Below are 16,613 nucleotides of genomic sequence, written 5' to 3' on the forward strand. Positions count from 1 at the left end.
TACTTCCTTACTATGCTGTTAGTTTAACTTGTAGCAATGCATCATATTTATGAGTGCATTATTATTATTATTATTTATAAGTGCATTATGTTTAGTATGTAAAATCTCAATTTGTAATTAATTTGTTTGACTTTGAGTAAAAAATACAAAATTTTTCCTCTGAATTTAATTAACCCCAGCACAGTCTCATAAAACAGGAAAAATTAGAAGTATTTACGAGCCCATATGCAGTATGCAATGTAAGTGTTTAGTATACGTGTATTGAAGCTGTATGAACTGTAAATAGAGGACACCAGCAGCAGCTTATCAGCCGTGATGCATCATTAGTTCTATATGAGTTGTAGCAAAATTGATTCGATCGGAAAGCATATTATATGGTTATTGTCATGTTTAACCATAAAGTTAAAAAAATATATATTTAACTAATAATAATAATAATAATAATAATAATAATAATAATACATTTCTGGTGCTGTTAATATTAAAGGTCCTATTTGACAAATAATTTCTCCTGAGAAAAATTTAAATCAAATTTTACCTTTCGAGAGTTTTTCCAAATGACGTTCAGTTCAGATTGTGCTGCTCACAGTTCAGACAACACAAGTCAAGTCACCCCTCTTCAAACTTAACATGACCCACTCATTAGTGGTCAGCCAGAGCTGTGACACTCAGAGGGTCCAACATCAGTAACACACCCCGCCCTCGCTCAGACAGGACCCAGATAACAGCTGTCCAGAGGCACACGGATGCTATCAGCCATACACATCTGGCTCACACAAGGGGCTATCCTGCAGAAAATGACCCCTCCCCGACCCCCACCACACCCGGCCAGGGGCCACAGGTAGATGTTTTCGCAAAGCAAAATAGAGTTATGAATAGAAAAAGACCACCAAGCTCGGACATAAAGAAACAGTGATCAATCAGGTCACTTGATATCAGATGTATCAAGTATCTCTGGAGGTAATATCAAAGATGAAACTATCAATAAAACGTGTGCCTTTATTTAAATGATATTAATGAGTCTTTAGAGCAAAAATACACAGACTCTCAGTAACATATTCAATATTTGATTATCATTATTTATCTTTATCAGTCAGATGTGCAAGTAATTACTATGGAAGCCCTCAGGGGCAGGGGAGAATGTTTTTTTTCTTCTGATGATCAATTTTCCAAGTCCGATCTAAATTATTTTCTCTCCTGTGTTAATTATCTGGTGGCGAAAAAAAGTTTTGCCAGGATAACCTTTCTAACCTTTCGTGGAATGAAGGCAAACACAATTAGTGATGTTGACCAAATCAACTATTTAATAATTCAGCATTTCAAGCCTCGTGGAAGAGATCTGAAACACTGAGATTTGAGTCAGAGGAGCAAAAACTGGCAGAGTCATCGTTGTTGTTGTGTGCATGATGCTGATATGACGACTCAGGGGGTTATTTTGAGAATATATTGACAACCCTACAGAGGGAGAGGCTCTATCTTCTGAGTATGCTGAGCAGAACAAAAGCAGATATTACTTATAACAAACTGCTGCAGCCGGAGATCATGCAACACCTGAAGTTGTTACATTAAAACACGTATCATTTTAAATATCTGAGGAATTCTTTTACATTACAAAGCACATTACATTTTTTTAAACAATATTTTTAGTATCCTTTATCTGTACAGTACATTCAGAGTGTTTCACATGACTGCATTCTTTAAAATGCAGACAGATGTTTTTACTTTAAATATTGTACTTTCACAGGAAATGGAGAGAGAGTGGTCAAAGAATATCCACATATGCTCCCTACCCACGTTTATCTTTGTCTTAACAAAATAGAGAGCTGATGAGGGTGTTTCTGTAGATGTGACAGCATGTTCAAGCAGCCCTTTAGAAGAGGGCATCACAAAAGTAAACCAAAACGCAGACACTTGACCCGTTAGGGTTAAGAGGAAGCTTATGAGGTTAGGATCAGGCTAACTGTTGGTCACAGACAGGCAGGACATCAGCAGCAGGAGGTCAGAGGAGGAAATAGGTAGGAGGCAGGCAGCAATCTGGCAAAAACATCTGCAAAACAGCTGTCATCTACTGAGAAGCAGTTTTGCAGGCAGGAGGCTGGTGAGATATCAGACAGGAGAGACATCAGGTGATGAACTGAGGAGAGGAACTCTCTGAGGGTGCCTGGTGGGCAGATGAGGCATGACTGGATGATGGGACTGGATACTGTGCTGTATTGTGTATCAGGACATCACAGGCTGAGGAAAAGGATCATTTTTATCACATTTTTCTGCTTTTAATTTTTTTTTTACAGTTGCTTGCACATATTCTCACCTCTCAGACCTCCATCAATGAACTATTAGATCAATGTGGGATAATAATGATTGATATAGCTTTTTAAGCATACTTAGTAAATGCTATGTAACCACTGGCTTTAATAATAGTTAGATAAACCTGTTGTCATTTACATTTATTCATACTTTGTAGATTAGTCCACACTTTGCCTTATCAACTGACTTTGGGGTCAGTTTTTAGGTTGCCAGGTTGTTGGCTGGTTATGCTTTACTTGTTTTTTTTCTTATAAACATATTTTAATTAATCAGTAAAACCCCTCAAATGGACCGTTAAACTAATCACTCCTTGGACCAAAGCTGTAGTTTATACATTTTTAATGTATCATTCTTATTCTATTATTGTGTTTTATTCATTTGTTTTGCATTTTATATAAATGTGATGCAGATACAGACCAGAGTTTGTAATAAGAAGCAGACTTTGATGTGTTCTTTGACATAAATTGTCGTCTCTGATCAGATGTGATCTCTGTGTGATGATGGTGTTCGGCTCAGCAGGGGGCAGCATTGTTTCAGTCTGCAGCATCATCAGAGCGAGAGAGAGAGTTGCATGTTCGGAAAAAAAAGTGATTTTCCAGGCTGCATAATTTCTTGATCATGTACAGAACTAGTATTATAAAAGGATAAAAACACTGCTGATATAATTAGACTTGGATGAGGTCTAATAAAAAAGGAGGGAATTCATATTTTCTTCCAAGGCAAACATGTCATTGACTAATTCATTTTTGACTGATTATGCTGAGATTTTTAATCATTACAACCTACAAAAAATTAAACCAACATCCAGTTTGAAGCCTTTGAACCATTTTCCTGCCTAGACTGAAGACAATGTGGTCACCTGGACAAACCTGAGTCTATTCTTAAGTAAAGGATCTGAATACTTCCTCTATCTCTGTCTGGACATCATCCTCAAACAAGAAAAGACACAACTTTGAGTCTATCCCTGAAAACAGAAGTGAAATACACCTGCATCCAAAGTCAGAATATATATTTACTGCACTATACTTCAACCTTCGTCACCTGTGATTAGTTCAGATAGTCCAACATGAGAAAAGAATACAATTTAGTCCAAAAAGACAAACTTTTAACAAATTAAGGAGAGCAAATGTTTTATTAACAAACATTTTCAACCAGGTTAACAAAAAGAAAAGAGTCACTTTTACTAAAAACAACAACTGTTACCAATTTGTTACCATAACTTTTTTACACATGCATGTAACATGCAGTCTATGCTTTAATATGTGGTTTCTACCATAAAAGGTCTATAAATCCTTTAAAAAGTAAAAACTGAATCTACTGAATAGATCGTTAGGTTCAGTGGGTCAGCTTTAACAGCAACAAACATCCTGTTCCTCTGTGATGTGTATGTCTAATTCAGCAGGTTAATATTGTGTCATTGAGTAAATGTACTTGCTTCATGTCAGCCAGATCTGTGTGTCTCTGAATGCATAATGGGCTGCATTGACAGTCAACAGCCTGAGGCTCATTTCTACCCCTGTGTGGTCAACCGTCTGCTCACATCTGATCAATACAAAGGCCTGTTCACCCCCCACCAAAAAGTGGTCCCTTCAAAGTCTGCTGGACGTCAGTATGTCAGCAGAGAAATGAAAAACTTTGAAATCAATACGTTCACTATTGATCCAGCTGGGACAAGCAAACATGTTCTGCACAAACATCATGTTGAATGAAAGCGCAGACATGACTGGATATACACCGAGAATATCAATAAGCACTCACGCCTTAACTATGACGTGGACATTTCGTAGCTGGAGTTGTCTCCGGGTTCAGGTCAGGTCACAGTTCAAGGGTCATGCCACAAGTTCTTCAACTGGGGAGACACATTCATTCATTCATTCATTCATTCTGAATTTTGGAGCGAAGTGAGTAGAGCTCATGATAATGGAAAGTTAGAGTTAGTTATTACACCTGTATTTGTGCATCATACGTTATATAAGTTAAAATAACTCACTGATGACTTTTGGTTTTGTGACACGAACAGACATCTCCTGAAAGAAAGTCCTTGTTTGTCCTCCTCCTTATGTGGTCATCTGATTTCCTCCTTTGCTCCGCTCATAATCACTACGACCACTAGAGGTCGCCCACCAACATAAACATAAATATGGGTTGTACTACGCTGCTTGCACAGACGACCCATAAGGCCGTGTTTCTGGTGAGGAGTGGCCGAAATGCCAGACAATATTTCAGATAGTGAGGAGGGAAGACTTACGTGACTGAGCGGCAATGGTGGTTATTTCACAATGAAGACAACAACACTCATGATCCTATGCTACTTCACCACATCATCACACAATGTTGTATGTTATTATATTGGCTGAGAGACTCCCTAGTGGCAGAAATGAGATATTGTGCATTTAAACAAAGTGTAAACCTACCGTGACGTCACCCATTGGTTTGTGGACTGCCATTTTGAAGCCTTGACTTTGGCGTAATGGCCGTCGCCATCACGAGAGAGCGGAGCTGCAGAGCATATATTTTGCGACGCCTCTATCCTGAATAATGATCACCGTGGAGGTGACTATTCAATTTATTATTTTAAACTATTAAATGAACATAATTCTGTACGCGAGATTGAGACCATAAACTCATTAGGAAACTGTTCACTGAGGTCATAAATCAAGTGAGAAGTGGGGTCATTTTCTCATAAGCTTACATACAATCAGACTTCTTTTTGAAACCAGTGGAGCGGAGGGTTTGCTTCACTTTTCACAACCAACAGCACCACCCATTTTTGTAGTCAATGGTTTAAACATTTCATCTGATTAGATAAAACAGCAAACAGACGGATCATTATTCATCTGATTCTAATGATGAATGAATAAATACTTTGTGGCAAAATATCTCTACGGTTTTGCTTATGAGAAGCTGCAGCTGAGCAGAGGATGGAGGGAAGGATGTACAGTAAAAAGAGAGAAAAAAGGGGGATAGACAGATCAGATCAATGAAGCGCAGATGAGGGAGTCCCACGGGAAGAAACAGGGGTTGAAGCCATCTGGCCTGTCCGGGTTCACCCTGGCACCGTGCAAAATGAACCCAGTCTTTTTAATCTTCGCCACAGCAGCCGCACAACAACGTTCAGGATATCTGCACCAACTCACCAGCCCAAACCTTTATTGCACATAACGATGCCGCCTTGTTGAACTTGTTGTTTACCAAATACATAACAGGACTGCACCGCCTCTGCTGCAGCACTCTAAAGGTTCCCTCTAAACACAACATGATATCACTCCCATGCATCTCAGTTATTGGTGTGAGTGCTCTCAGAGTAATTTAAGGGCTTCGTTGGCTCGTCATACGATGCCTCTCCGTCTATTACAGTACATTAGAAGAAAAGCTTGCAAGGAGACTGTGGATCACGTTGCCGGGGCTGTTTGTGCTGCTCTGGTGCTGCTGTTGTGTCACTCAGGTGGTCTCCTCTGCTGCTTCTTCTTCTTCAGGTATAAAACAAAAAGGGAATAACAACACGCGGAAGATTATGTGAGTACACGAGAGATATAATCGTTAAAAATATAAACATGGGACATAAACAAGCACAGACAGATGTAGATATAAGCCCAAAACACACACACACACAAACAACCGCACACGTTTTTCCGCAGGGCCGCCCACCTGGAACTGAATCCTTTTCTCGGAACCTGAGAGGGGACAGTGAACGTCTCCTGGACCACCCATCCTCTGTCCACTCACTGGTGACAGATGGCCAGTGTGTGTGTGTGTGTGTGTGTGTGTGTGTGTGTGCATGTGACAAAATAGATGCAGTTTTGTTTTCAGATCCACGTTTCTTCTCTTTTTTCAGTCTTCCACTGATCACAGAGTGGTGATTGTCGAGAAATGAAGTTGCAGATTTTTAGCTTGGTTTGCTGTTTCACTTCCCTATGACTTCCTATAATACATGGTGCCCGTGTTTTTTACACAAGGGGCATTAACAATCACTCAATCACCGGTTGCATTCAGAGTTCGCAAAAAAGCAGCATTTTTAAAGAGTGATTTCAGATTCAATAAGCAGTGATGCTTTTAAATGATTCACAGAGGCCACACTGGCAATTACATTAATGTATTTAGGCTCATATAAGTGACTCTGAGATGGGGTTTCTTTCTCTCTCTCTTTGCATTCATGTATTATTTATCCATCCATAGCAGCACAGCTTCCTCTCTCTCCTGCCCCCACGTCCCCCACTGCCCTCAGTCCTCACATGGGCTATATAAATCACTGTCTCCTCTAGATGATACAGGTAGAAATGGCATTCTTTAATTCTTTAAAAAAAAAAAACATGTAGCGGCTAGACGTGTTTTAAGTCTGAGAAAGAGAGAAATATAAACCTGTCATGTTTGAGAAGATTTGTATGATCTATATCTCACTTAGATTTACACTCCATCCAGTCATCATTGCATAACATTAAAGACTGTAAAGATTTTATGAAAGTAAAATCAACTTTTTCTTGAGGGAATTAAAATCAGGCTTTGACCTTTATCTTGAGACCTTACCAGGACACTTTCCTAGTTCTGGAAAGAGGTACAGAGTCTCTGCGTAAACACAACCATTATAAACATTCAGTCGTCAGTTAAACGTATTAATGTGCAGCTCCTGGAGGGCAGACATAAGGCAGAACTCAGCTCTAAGATAAGTGCAGGTTCAACCCATTGCTGTTTGCTTGTAAGCAATTGAGTTGTGTCGCTGCTTGTAAATGATGTACAAACTCATGTATGTTCTGGGAAATATGCCAGTTTTGTAAGTTTTAACAGTGTGAATAACTTTTTGATCAGCTTGCCAACTTGTCCCCAAGAAAAAAATCTCCAACAGGAGACAATAAAGTGACCTCAACCTTAACCTTAAGATGGAGACCAATTATGAAACTATAATAAAACAATGTAAAGACATGAGAACTGCAGCTGCAGGAGGGTGGGGACTGAGAGAGTTTCCTAACTGTATGTTTCCTTTTACACTTTCACATTTTTTTAGATTACTCAACTTAACCCTACTGTGCTCCCACTGCAGAAACATTACCAAGACAACAAGTGTAGCAAGTCTTTCATTTATTTATTTTAAGGAAAAAATTAAATGAAAGGTGTCATTGATAACATTCAGCCTCTAAATGTGACATCCCAACTCTCCCCTTCCTTTGCATTCATGTCAAAACACAGCTGTTGTTTGAATCATCTGCCCCCTCAAGTAGTCGCCAGTTTGCACACTAGCTAACGACGCTAGATGATTAAGCTAACATAGCTAGCATTAGCTTGTTAACATTGCTAAGAACTCAGCCATTCTTAAGTATTTTCCCACAAACTGGCAACTAGTGTACCAAGACTGTTGATCACTGACGAAACACAGATACCGTGTGATACCAATGTTGTCATTTTATTGGTTGTTAGAAGTTGGAACCAGCCGTCAGAGGTCCAAAGCATTTTGGACCCGACAATCATTTTTAATTATATTGATTCAACATAATAATGTTTTGAAGGAAAAGAGTCACTTTTATTCTGCACCTTTCTTACGAGCTCTGTAGTTGCATTATTTAAAAAAAATGATTTGTCTACATAAACATTTTATCAATATGACCTTTAACCTGACCGATTATGAAACGTTTTATAATAAAATAATGTAAAAACAGAGATCTTCAGCCGTGGGAGATTGGGGACAGAAAGATTTTCCAACTTCTGACAACAAAATTGTACTCAACTATACCCTACAGTGGTCCGATCTGCTGAAACCTTACCAAGATAACAAGCAAAAATGAATTAAATGTTCTTTAAACAAGGTCATATCTCAATAATGGGCTTCATTATCATTCCAGAAATGATTCTGTATGAGCGCCAACTAGTTAAGTGCACTTGAACATACTGTGTCACGTGTTTGAGCTGGACCAAAACAATTATAGTCAACTCCATTTAAAGAAAGTGATACAAAGAGAGAAGACCATTTATTTTGCTGCGGGGAAATTCAGCTTGTGAAGGCTGTGCACAAACATGACAGACTGTCAAACACATTCAGAAACCTTTTAAATCAACCTGCTGCTCCTCTGTGTACAACAGGATGACATGTATAGTCATGATCTGAAGCAGAACACGTCGTGCTGCTTGGTTTAGATCGGGCAAACATTTGGCCTCAGGTATCATCCAACAGTAGGTTGCCTCTTGTTATGCATAAAGGCAGCAGTGTTATCCTGTGACTCCACTTTACTCCCACAAATAAGTTATATTAAAACAGGATGGGAAAGGAGCAGTGTCATAGTAAGGAAACAGGACTGTAGTATCACAATGATGCAGTTTTTATGTGTCTTATTTAGACCGTAGACTGTAGAGTGACTGGATGAGGGATTCAGGGGGCAGTAACATCATCACACTTTAATTAAGAGTTTGTTTTTTGTTTAGTTCTCGCATGTTTGATGCTGCAGATATTAAGTAGATGTCAGTAATGCTGCAACTAGCTATTCTGTTCTAGACAATCAATTAATCGTTTGGTCCGTAAAATGTCAGAAAAAGTGAAAAATGTCCATCCCAGTGTTCAAATTGCTAGGTGATGCGTTTAAATGTCTTGTTTTGTCTGCCCAAAACCAAAGATATTCAGTTTAACATGTTTGCATCTCTGGGGCTTTCTCTAAAATTGTCCTAAAAAACCTATCCCAGTCTAGCCCAACTCCATTTGGTGTACAGGCACGGTTTTCATCTCTTTTCAGTGGAAAAACAGCCTGATCAATGAGCAAAATGCATTAAACTACATATGCTTGCATAATTTCCAAGTTTAGGTCTTTAAAAACCGATTCAAACTATATATTACTGGATTTAAAATCTCACTGGCAACACGATGAATCAATCATCCGGAGGCTGGTGTGTAAGTGGCTCAGGAGAGAGGAGAAAGAAGAGGGAGTGGGTTATTTGTCTACAAGATCACTCATTAGCTGTTGTGGGCTCTAGGGCGGGCATAGAAGCTCATATCTGGTCAAATGAGCTGTCAATCAAACAGATAAAAATATGAGAAAGTATCCACTATTGTTTTATTTTTTTAATTTATTTAATACTGTGATTTGGACTAAATATGTTACTGAAATGGATCTAGTGGACATTTGGGAATAAGAGAGGAAACCACTTTATTGGTGAGTGGGCAAAACTTTGTCCATGCTAGTTTGTTAGCTTGTTTGTTTACTTAACATGTTTTCATGTGATACAAAACTGAGAAAAGTGGGAAATCTCTGTGTTCGAGAGACTGAAAGCAGCATTTTCTGCCTGAATAATCACTTTAATTATTTTTCTGTGGATTGGCTGATTGATTAGTCGACTAATCTCGCAGCTCTGGATATGAACCTGTGTGCATCTCAGCTTTCTGGGTTAAAGGTGCATTACGCAGGAGTGTGTGGATGTGGCTGCGTGTCTTCAGGCGCTGATGAAGTAAAACAAGGTCAGTCCAGTGCTTCAGGGAGAATTACACAATAAACAATCTGCCGGATCTCATTCTCAGGAGCTGTTGAAGGGAGAGAAAGTTGAAGAAAAAATGACATTAAGTTGGCACGGGTCGGGAAACCACACATTTAAACAAGACTTAATTTGTCAGGTGATAAAAAATGTAAGGTGGTCGGTTTGTCCGACTCAGCAGGAACATCCCGGAGCATAGAGAGAGAGCAGGTCGGTGTGTGTGTGTGTGTGTGAGAGAGAGAGAGAGAGGGTGTGTGTGTGTGTGTGTGTGTGTGCGTGCGTAGTGGGCGTGGAGAGGGAGATGTCTCCTTCCCTGAAGCTGTTGAGCTGAGCGCGTCTGACACATGAGCCCAGTAGGAGAGAAAGCGCACAGAGCCGAACATCCAATGGGTCAATCTCAGCAGATTCACTCTCTGACTGGATCCTGTCTGCAGCCACAGCTTCTGGACTGACGTATACACTTTTTCCCCCCTTTTCTTTTCAACCTGAGACTTGGAGAGTGCCATTTTTCTAGAAGTGAACTCAGAAGAGGCGCACGGGACGCAGCGATGACAGCCGAGTCGATTTCACCTCGAAGTCACTGAGACCTCCCGCATCCCGCTGCATCCGATCCGACCGACCCCTTGTGGGAAGACACACAGAGGAGATACAGGATGAATCCCGCTCTCATAGCAGTGTTACTTGGAGTGGTGAGTGGCCTCTTACGCGATCACAGTGTGCGTTAAAATGTTTGTCACCTGCGTAAATGCGCACACAGCCAAATAAAGGTGTGTAGATATGAAGTTGTTGGGAGTTTGTGAGAAACTTTCCACAGACTTTCCTCCTTCAGGACGTCAGGAAACTGACAGTTAACGCATTTAACTTGCTTTTTAACAGCTCACATGTCAGCAGTGTGATCTATTTCTGATGCCACTTGTTTAAATGCATGGGATAGATGTCTGGGAAGTAGGAATCCGTGTCCTTGCACCTGACCTGCCTCACAATGTGAGGCAGAGCGGGTGTATGCAGCAGCCATTCAGGTTGACACTTTATAGCTCCACTTGCTGGATGTGTAGTTCCACCCATCTCAGTTACATGTGGAGCACAATGTCGCAGCGAGGGCTTTGGTGAATTCACTGACTTTTCCTTCCTCCATTAGCTGAAATCAAGAGCGGAAATCTTAAAAGAGGATCCATGCAAACACTGAGGAGCCACAGCTCACAATCTCCCTGATTTATCTCTCGTTTTCCCTCGAGGCCTCCGCAGGCAGGAAGGAAATATATTTGACAGGACATGGTCAGTGAGGGCTGCGCGAGGTCCTGGTTTAGAAACACAGACCTGCATCGCTGATACATGACAGCTGCTCCCTCTGATGGGTATGCATCCTCTGCAGGCTCAGCCGCATGCAATATTGATACAGCCTGAACCACCACCACCACCACAACCACCATCACCCTTTCCTCCATCCACCTCACACTCTCCACTTCTTCTTCTCTGTCTCTCTCCTCAGATGATGATTCAGAGTTGGTTTTGAGGGCATTAGTAGTTGTTCTTTGCCACCCTGTGTTCCCACAGCGGTTCAGGATCCATGCCTGGATTTAAATTAGGCCCAGCCTATGTGAAGGCTGGTATGGTGGACCCCTAATGGCCTAACAAGCGCTGACAGCCGAGGTCCAGAGGTTAAGTGCCTCCAACTGAAAATTGACTGGAGCATTAGTAAGATTGGTCGGGGCTCTGAAGTTGTGTTTCTGCGCATGCATTTGTGAGTGTGTGTGATCAGCTCGCGTCTCGCTTCAGCTTCGTGGAGATCGGCTGACACGAGTTGAAGAGCGCAAACCTCAAAGTCCCATCTAAAGAACCAATTACAGGAAATGTGAAAACCGAGCCACAACACATCCCTTTTTTCCCTCCTTTATTCCACAAGGCTATTTGCTCAAATGACATTACCCATTAATTTATCTGTATGCACAGCTCAGCAGTCATTAGCGATGCACTCGCAGACTCTCGGTTTTCAGCCTCTGAGACGTCTCGGCGTTGCACCCACACCCGGAGCTAGAGAGGGGTCAGAGAAGAAGGTTCAAGCCAAACTCTGCGAAACGCTCGGAGACATTTCAAAAGTGTCAGTCAGACATTTTGGAGCAGGTTTGTTCACATGTGAGGTTGTTTATGCTCGTGTGCAAATGCATGCGTGCCAATTGGGTGTGTGTGCAGTATCTGCGGGGGGCAGTGCAAAGGGAAGGGAAGAGCGTGTGTGGTGAGAGACTTGATTCATCTCTAATTGGACGCTTGTTGCGTAAGGTGTGTGTGTGTGTGTGAGGTAAAGAGTGAAAAAGAGTCAGTGACGTTCTGCTGACAGATAGTGAAATGTTTGACTGTAAACTTTTTAGGAAAAAAATATTAATATTAAAACCTTTTTGTGCATAGTCAGTGGGAGGATACATTCAGTTTCATTAGAGTTAAAACAGAAAAAGCGCCAAAATGAGAGTTACAGATTCAGGTTAAGGTAAGTTCCACCAGAAAAAAGTGTTGTATTAGTGTTGACGGAGCCAAAACATGATCTTTTCCAACCATGATCAAGTGGTTTCTGTGCCTAAACCTAATCAGACCATAAGCACAGCATTGTCAAAGTTTCAACATGTCGGTGGTTTCCCAGGAAACATGCATTGCCAACATTTATTCTGATAATTGGTTTTGAATGTTTCTGAACGATCAGCTTGGGGAATTCTTTGTTTCCAGAAAGTCTTCCTGTTGTGAAAAAGTTTCAAGAAAGTGCTAAATGATGAGATAACATCAGGCATGTTTCATGAAACATCAAAAGTTTTTCCATGCACCCAATATTACATTCTTGAACATAGATAACATGGATAACTGAATACCAGAGACTGGAAGGTGAACGGGCCGTGACACCATCAAGGGCAAGAGGATGTGTGTGTGTGTGTGTGTGTGCGTGTGCGTGTGTGTGTGTGTGTGTGTGTGTGTGTGTGTGTGTGTGTGTGTGTGTGTGTGTGATTATCTGCCAGCTGACTCAGAGGTGCCTGAGGGGACACTCAGTGTATTTTAGAGCTCTTCTCTCTTGTCAGCAGCATTCCTCACACACCTGAACCCCAACGATTTATGTCGAGTGTACCTCCTTCACACTAGTGCACCCCTCGCAAGACACACACACACACACACACACACACACACACGCCTGAACTGAGTTAATTGTGTTACGTGTTGCTCATTCTTACTCTTAACATTCAGCAGGCAAACATGCAAAGTATCAATGTCAGTTAAGAGGAAAATGACTCACACGTTGCTCGATGTTCTGCAAGAGGAAGCTGTAACTTAACAAGTGTAAGACATTTTTTTGCTTCCTGTGGTTTGTTCGCTAACAGAAGATTGTTTTTAGTCATAAATGATGACACGAAACAATCACTCTTCATGTATCTGGAGAGAATGAAAGACAGACCTCTCCTCCGCTCGGTGTCAGAGGGCAGCCGCTGCTTTTATCAGGGTTTGTTTTGGGGGATCAAGGTGAGCGGAAGATAATAAAGAGCCGGTGTGAGAAGGGAAAGATTTAGTGTGATGTGACGGAAAACGGTCACACGAATTCACACAAACACAGACTCTGGGAAAAATCCAGGCCCGGGCGTGTGAGCGCAAGTGTGTACGAACTCTCATGCACAAACATCTTCACCTGTCAACACTGAAAGAAAAAACTCTCAACATGTTACTGTTTGAAGAATACCGATACATCATAATACAGCTGCAGCTGGTCTGAGTGGGTGATTGTGTTTACTTTTATCACAACTCCAAGGACCACAGCATCACAACTGTTTTGGAAATGGGTTTGTAAATGTGGTCGGCACTTTTAAAGTGGTACTGTGTAGTTCTGGAGAAGAAATTCAAACTCATGAGGTAATAATACAAACTCAGAAATATATATTCAGGCATGAAAATGAAGAGAGTTTGTTAATTTAGTTTGTTTAGGCCAGTCAATGAAGATCTTTCTCTTCTGATTAAAATGTCTTCCCAAAAACTACACACTGCACCTTTAAAATGCACATAGTTGATGTAGGACTAGAATAAAGGTCTCACGGGGTCAGATGAGAGTTGTGGTCGAGGTCAGTGGTTTCCAAACTTTTTTTACTTCGTGACCATTTAAAACAATCTAGTGTATCTGTGCAACCTCAGTAGTTCAGCCAAAGAGCGTTTTTTTGGCTTCATTTGTATATTTTTAGAAGCCTGTGAGGGAAAAGCTGTTTGACATTTCACAAGAACATCAAAAAATGGAGCGAGAACACGCAACAATGGATAATTTTGTGTAGTTAAATCCTGCTTTTTCTTTTTTTCCCATCCCACATCCCACATAGATTTATCTTGCAGCCTGTTGCAGGGTCCTACGCTGGGAACCATCAGTTTAGTGGTTCCAAAACAAATCAAAGGGGATGCAGTATAATTAAAGGAGAGAGAAATAATTCTGGTTCACAGACTATTTATTTTGTCTTTTTCTCTTTTTTTTTTTTTAGCTTTCTCAGTCCTCTGGAAATAATGAAAACAAAGAAAAAACACTCTTGCGCAATGCTAGACCGATGTACTGTTAATCTTATGATTGCAGATGGACGTAATTGTTGCTCTGCTTGTGATTGGCAGGTTGGGGCTCTGGCCAATAAGGAGGATTGTCTGTCGGGACAGTATACAACCAGCGGAGAATGCTGTCTGCAGTGCCAGCCCGGCGAAGGCGTCACCAGACCATGTGGAGTCACACAGACGGTCTGCACCCCCTGCGTTGACAGTGAGTAACACAGAAAACAGCTGTATGATGCACACACACAATTAAAAACTGTGCAAAGACCTGATCCTGCAGAGGCACATGTGTATTTAAACACTGATGAACGAGCTGTGTGGGTCACTTGCCTTGATGCAGAGACACTGACACACGAACATACATCGTGTCATGTGCACAGTTGTGATGTGTTGACCAGTGGTTGTGATTTAGTGTTTCAACGGACGCTAAAAACATTGAATGGCTGCCACTGTGACCTTCTGTAAGTTATGTCTCTGGAGAAGAAACAAGGTTCAAACAGCTGTTTTTGTATTTTTTTGACTTTTTGAGCCACAGAAATTTTGCAGGATCATTAATCACAGTAATGTTCCTGTGAAGTTTGAATAGGATGTAACATTGTGTTGCTGGCCTATAAAGCAGCGAATAAATCTGGAGTATGATGATTCCTGTTGTTCTTGGCAAACGTCTTGTTTTAGTATGACACAAACAGTTTTGTTAAGTTGCTGTTTTTTTTGGCCAGCAGCGGAAGCACAGTTGCATTTACTGACATTAACTCCACTTAACTGATTGCGACTCTTTGAGAACACAACTGAATGATAAATGATGAAATCCAACTTTTTGAATCGAGAACACAAACCAGACTAAACAAGCCTACAGTCAGCCCTGCTCTTAGCCTGCACTTAGATTTAATGATGTGATGCATAAGGCTAAAGGCAGCAGGATAACATGCTCACAATGACAACGCTAACATGCTGATGTTTAGCAGGTAGGACATTTACCCTGGTCTGACTTTAGGCGTGTTAGCATGCTAACAGTTGCTAATTAGGCTGCTGTAATGTCATCAGTTTTTTCAGGAATTTGGTCGTAAACCAAAGAACTAATTAGAATTTTACATTTTCACGCAATAACTTTAGAAATTTGATCAATCGAATCCATCTTTAACTTTGTTTACTGTGTTGTGTCATTTTTTGGCAAATAGATTACCCTCAAAATAAGAGAGGAGGGAGATGGAGAGAGTTTATCAGTTTACTACCAACTACTTAGTGACTAGTGAAAAGGCAATCAGATGAACAAAAGAAGCACATGGCCAAATCATCCATCTTTGCTGGACTGTTCAGATTATATCGTGACTACCTTAATATTGTGACACCCCTAACTGGCAAGGGGCTCACCAAAGTTATTAAATTTTGTCTGGAGACACAAATCTTGCATCTCCCGTACAGTGATAAGACGTAAAGTCAGGAATCACTGAATTCAAAAAGCATACACTGACAATTAATGTTCATAGGAATCCATCCTGAAGACTTTGAGATTTTAATACTGGATAAGTTAATATTAATAATTTTGATCTGCTGGTGGTGCCCGGTTAAGTCAGAGGATTACCAAAGTCATCAGGACTGGTCCTCAGGGGGCCGTGGACATCAGTGCCAGATTCAATGCCAGTCGATGTAATATTTGTCGAGATGTGTCAGCTTGGACCAAAGTTGTGGACCGACTGACTGACTGACAATACTATATCTAAAAATAGACCTCAACATGAGTTTGAATCTGAGGAGAGTTTCATTTACAAGAAAACCTGAAGGTACCATAGTGCGTTTGGAGCAATTTAAAGCAACATTATCATCATTATGAGACATCTGTTGATAAGCATAAAGAAATACTTTGTAGATTGAAGCCTAAATGTAAGAACCTTGGACTGATTCAGCTGCATGTCAGGGGGTAAACTAGATGCCAGACTGAATTGTCTTCCTGCATTACTGCCCTCCTCGCAGCCCTGACCATGTAGGGAGAGGAGCTGTGTTTGACTGGAAGACTTTATGAGGACAGTGATGTTAAGAGGAGGCAAGAGTGGGAGATCATCTCCAAATGTTTTTGCCCAAAGAAAACAGCAGTGGGAGATTTTGTGGCATCAGACGACTTGTTATGTCACCGTGATTAAGATGGTAAGCAGTGTAGATTTTGACTTGGCGACTGAAGGGCTCAAAAGGATAGATAAGGTCGTCTGTGGGAGGCAGATGTGAGTGAGTGTTGAGAATAACACATTAAACATGTTCGTGTTTTTTTTGTAACTCTATTGTGTGAGGTCAACGGTCAAGTTGAGCCTGCAGAGGCC

At 40.9% G+C, this 16,613-nt stretch overlaps 1 protein-coding gene across 1 annotated transcript in view; it reads left to right on the forward strand.

The window, feature by feature from the left end:
- The first annotated feature begins 10,107 nt into the window (after positions 1–10,107).
- ngfrb (nerve growth factor receptor b) overlaps positions 10,108–16,613 on the forward strand; it is a 28,304-nt gene continuing 21,798 nt past the window's right edge. Inside the window, exons 1-2 of the mRNA XM_084341886.1 lie at positions 10,108–10,442; positions 14,368–14,509. Coding sequence (XP_084198012.1) covers positions 10,407–10,442; positions 14,368–14,509 — 178 coding nt within the window. The 5' untranslated portion in view covers positions 10,108–10,406. The remainder of the gene's footprint in view (positions 10,443–14,367; positions 14,510–16,613) is intronic.

This window comes from Pagrus pagrus (genome assembly GCF_965226575.1).
Source record: "Pagrus pagrus genome assembly, chromosome: 21".
Taxonomy (NCBI): domain Eukaryota; kingdom Metazoa; phylum Chordata; class Actinopteri; order Spariformes; family Sparidae; genus Pagrus; species Pagrus pagrus.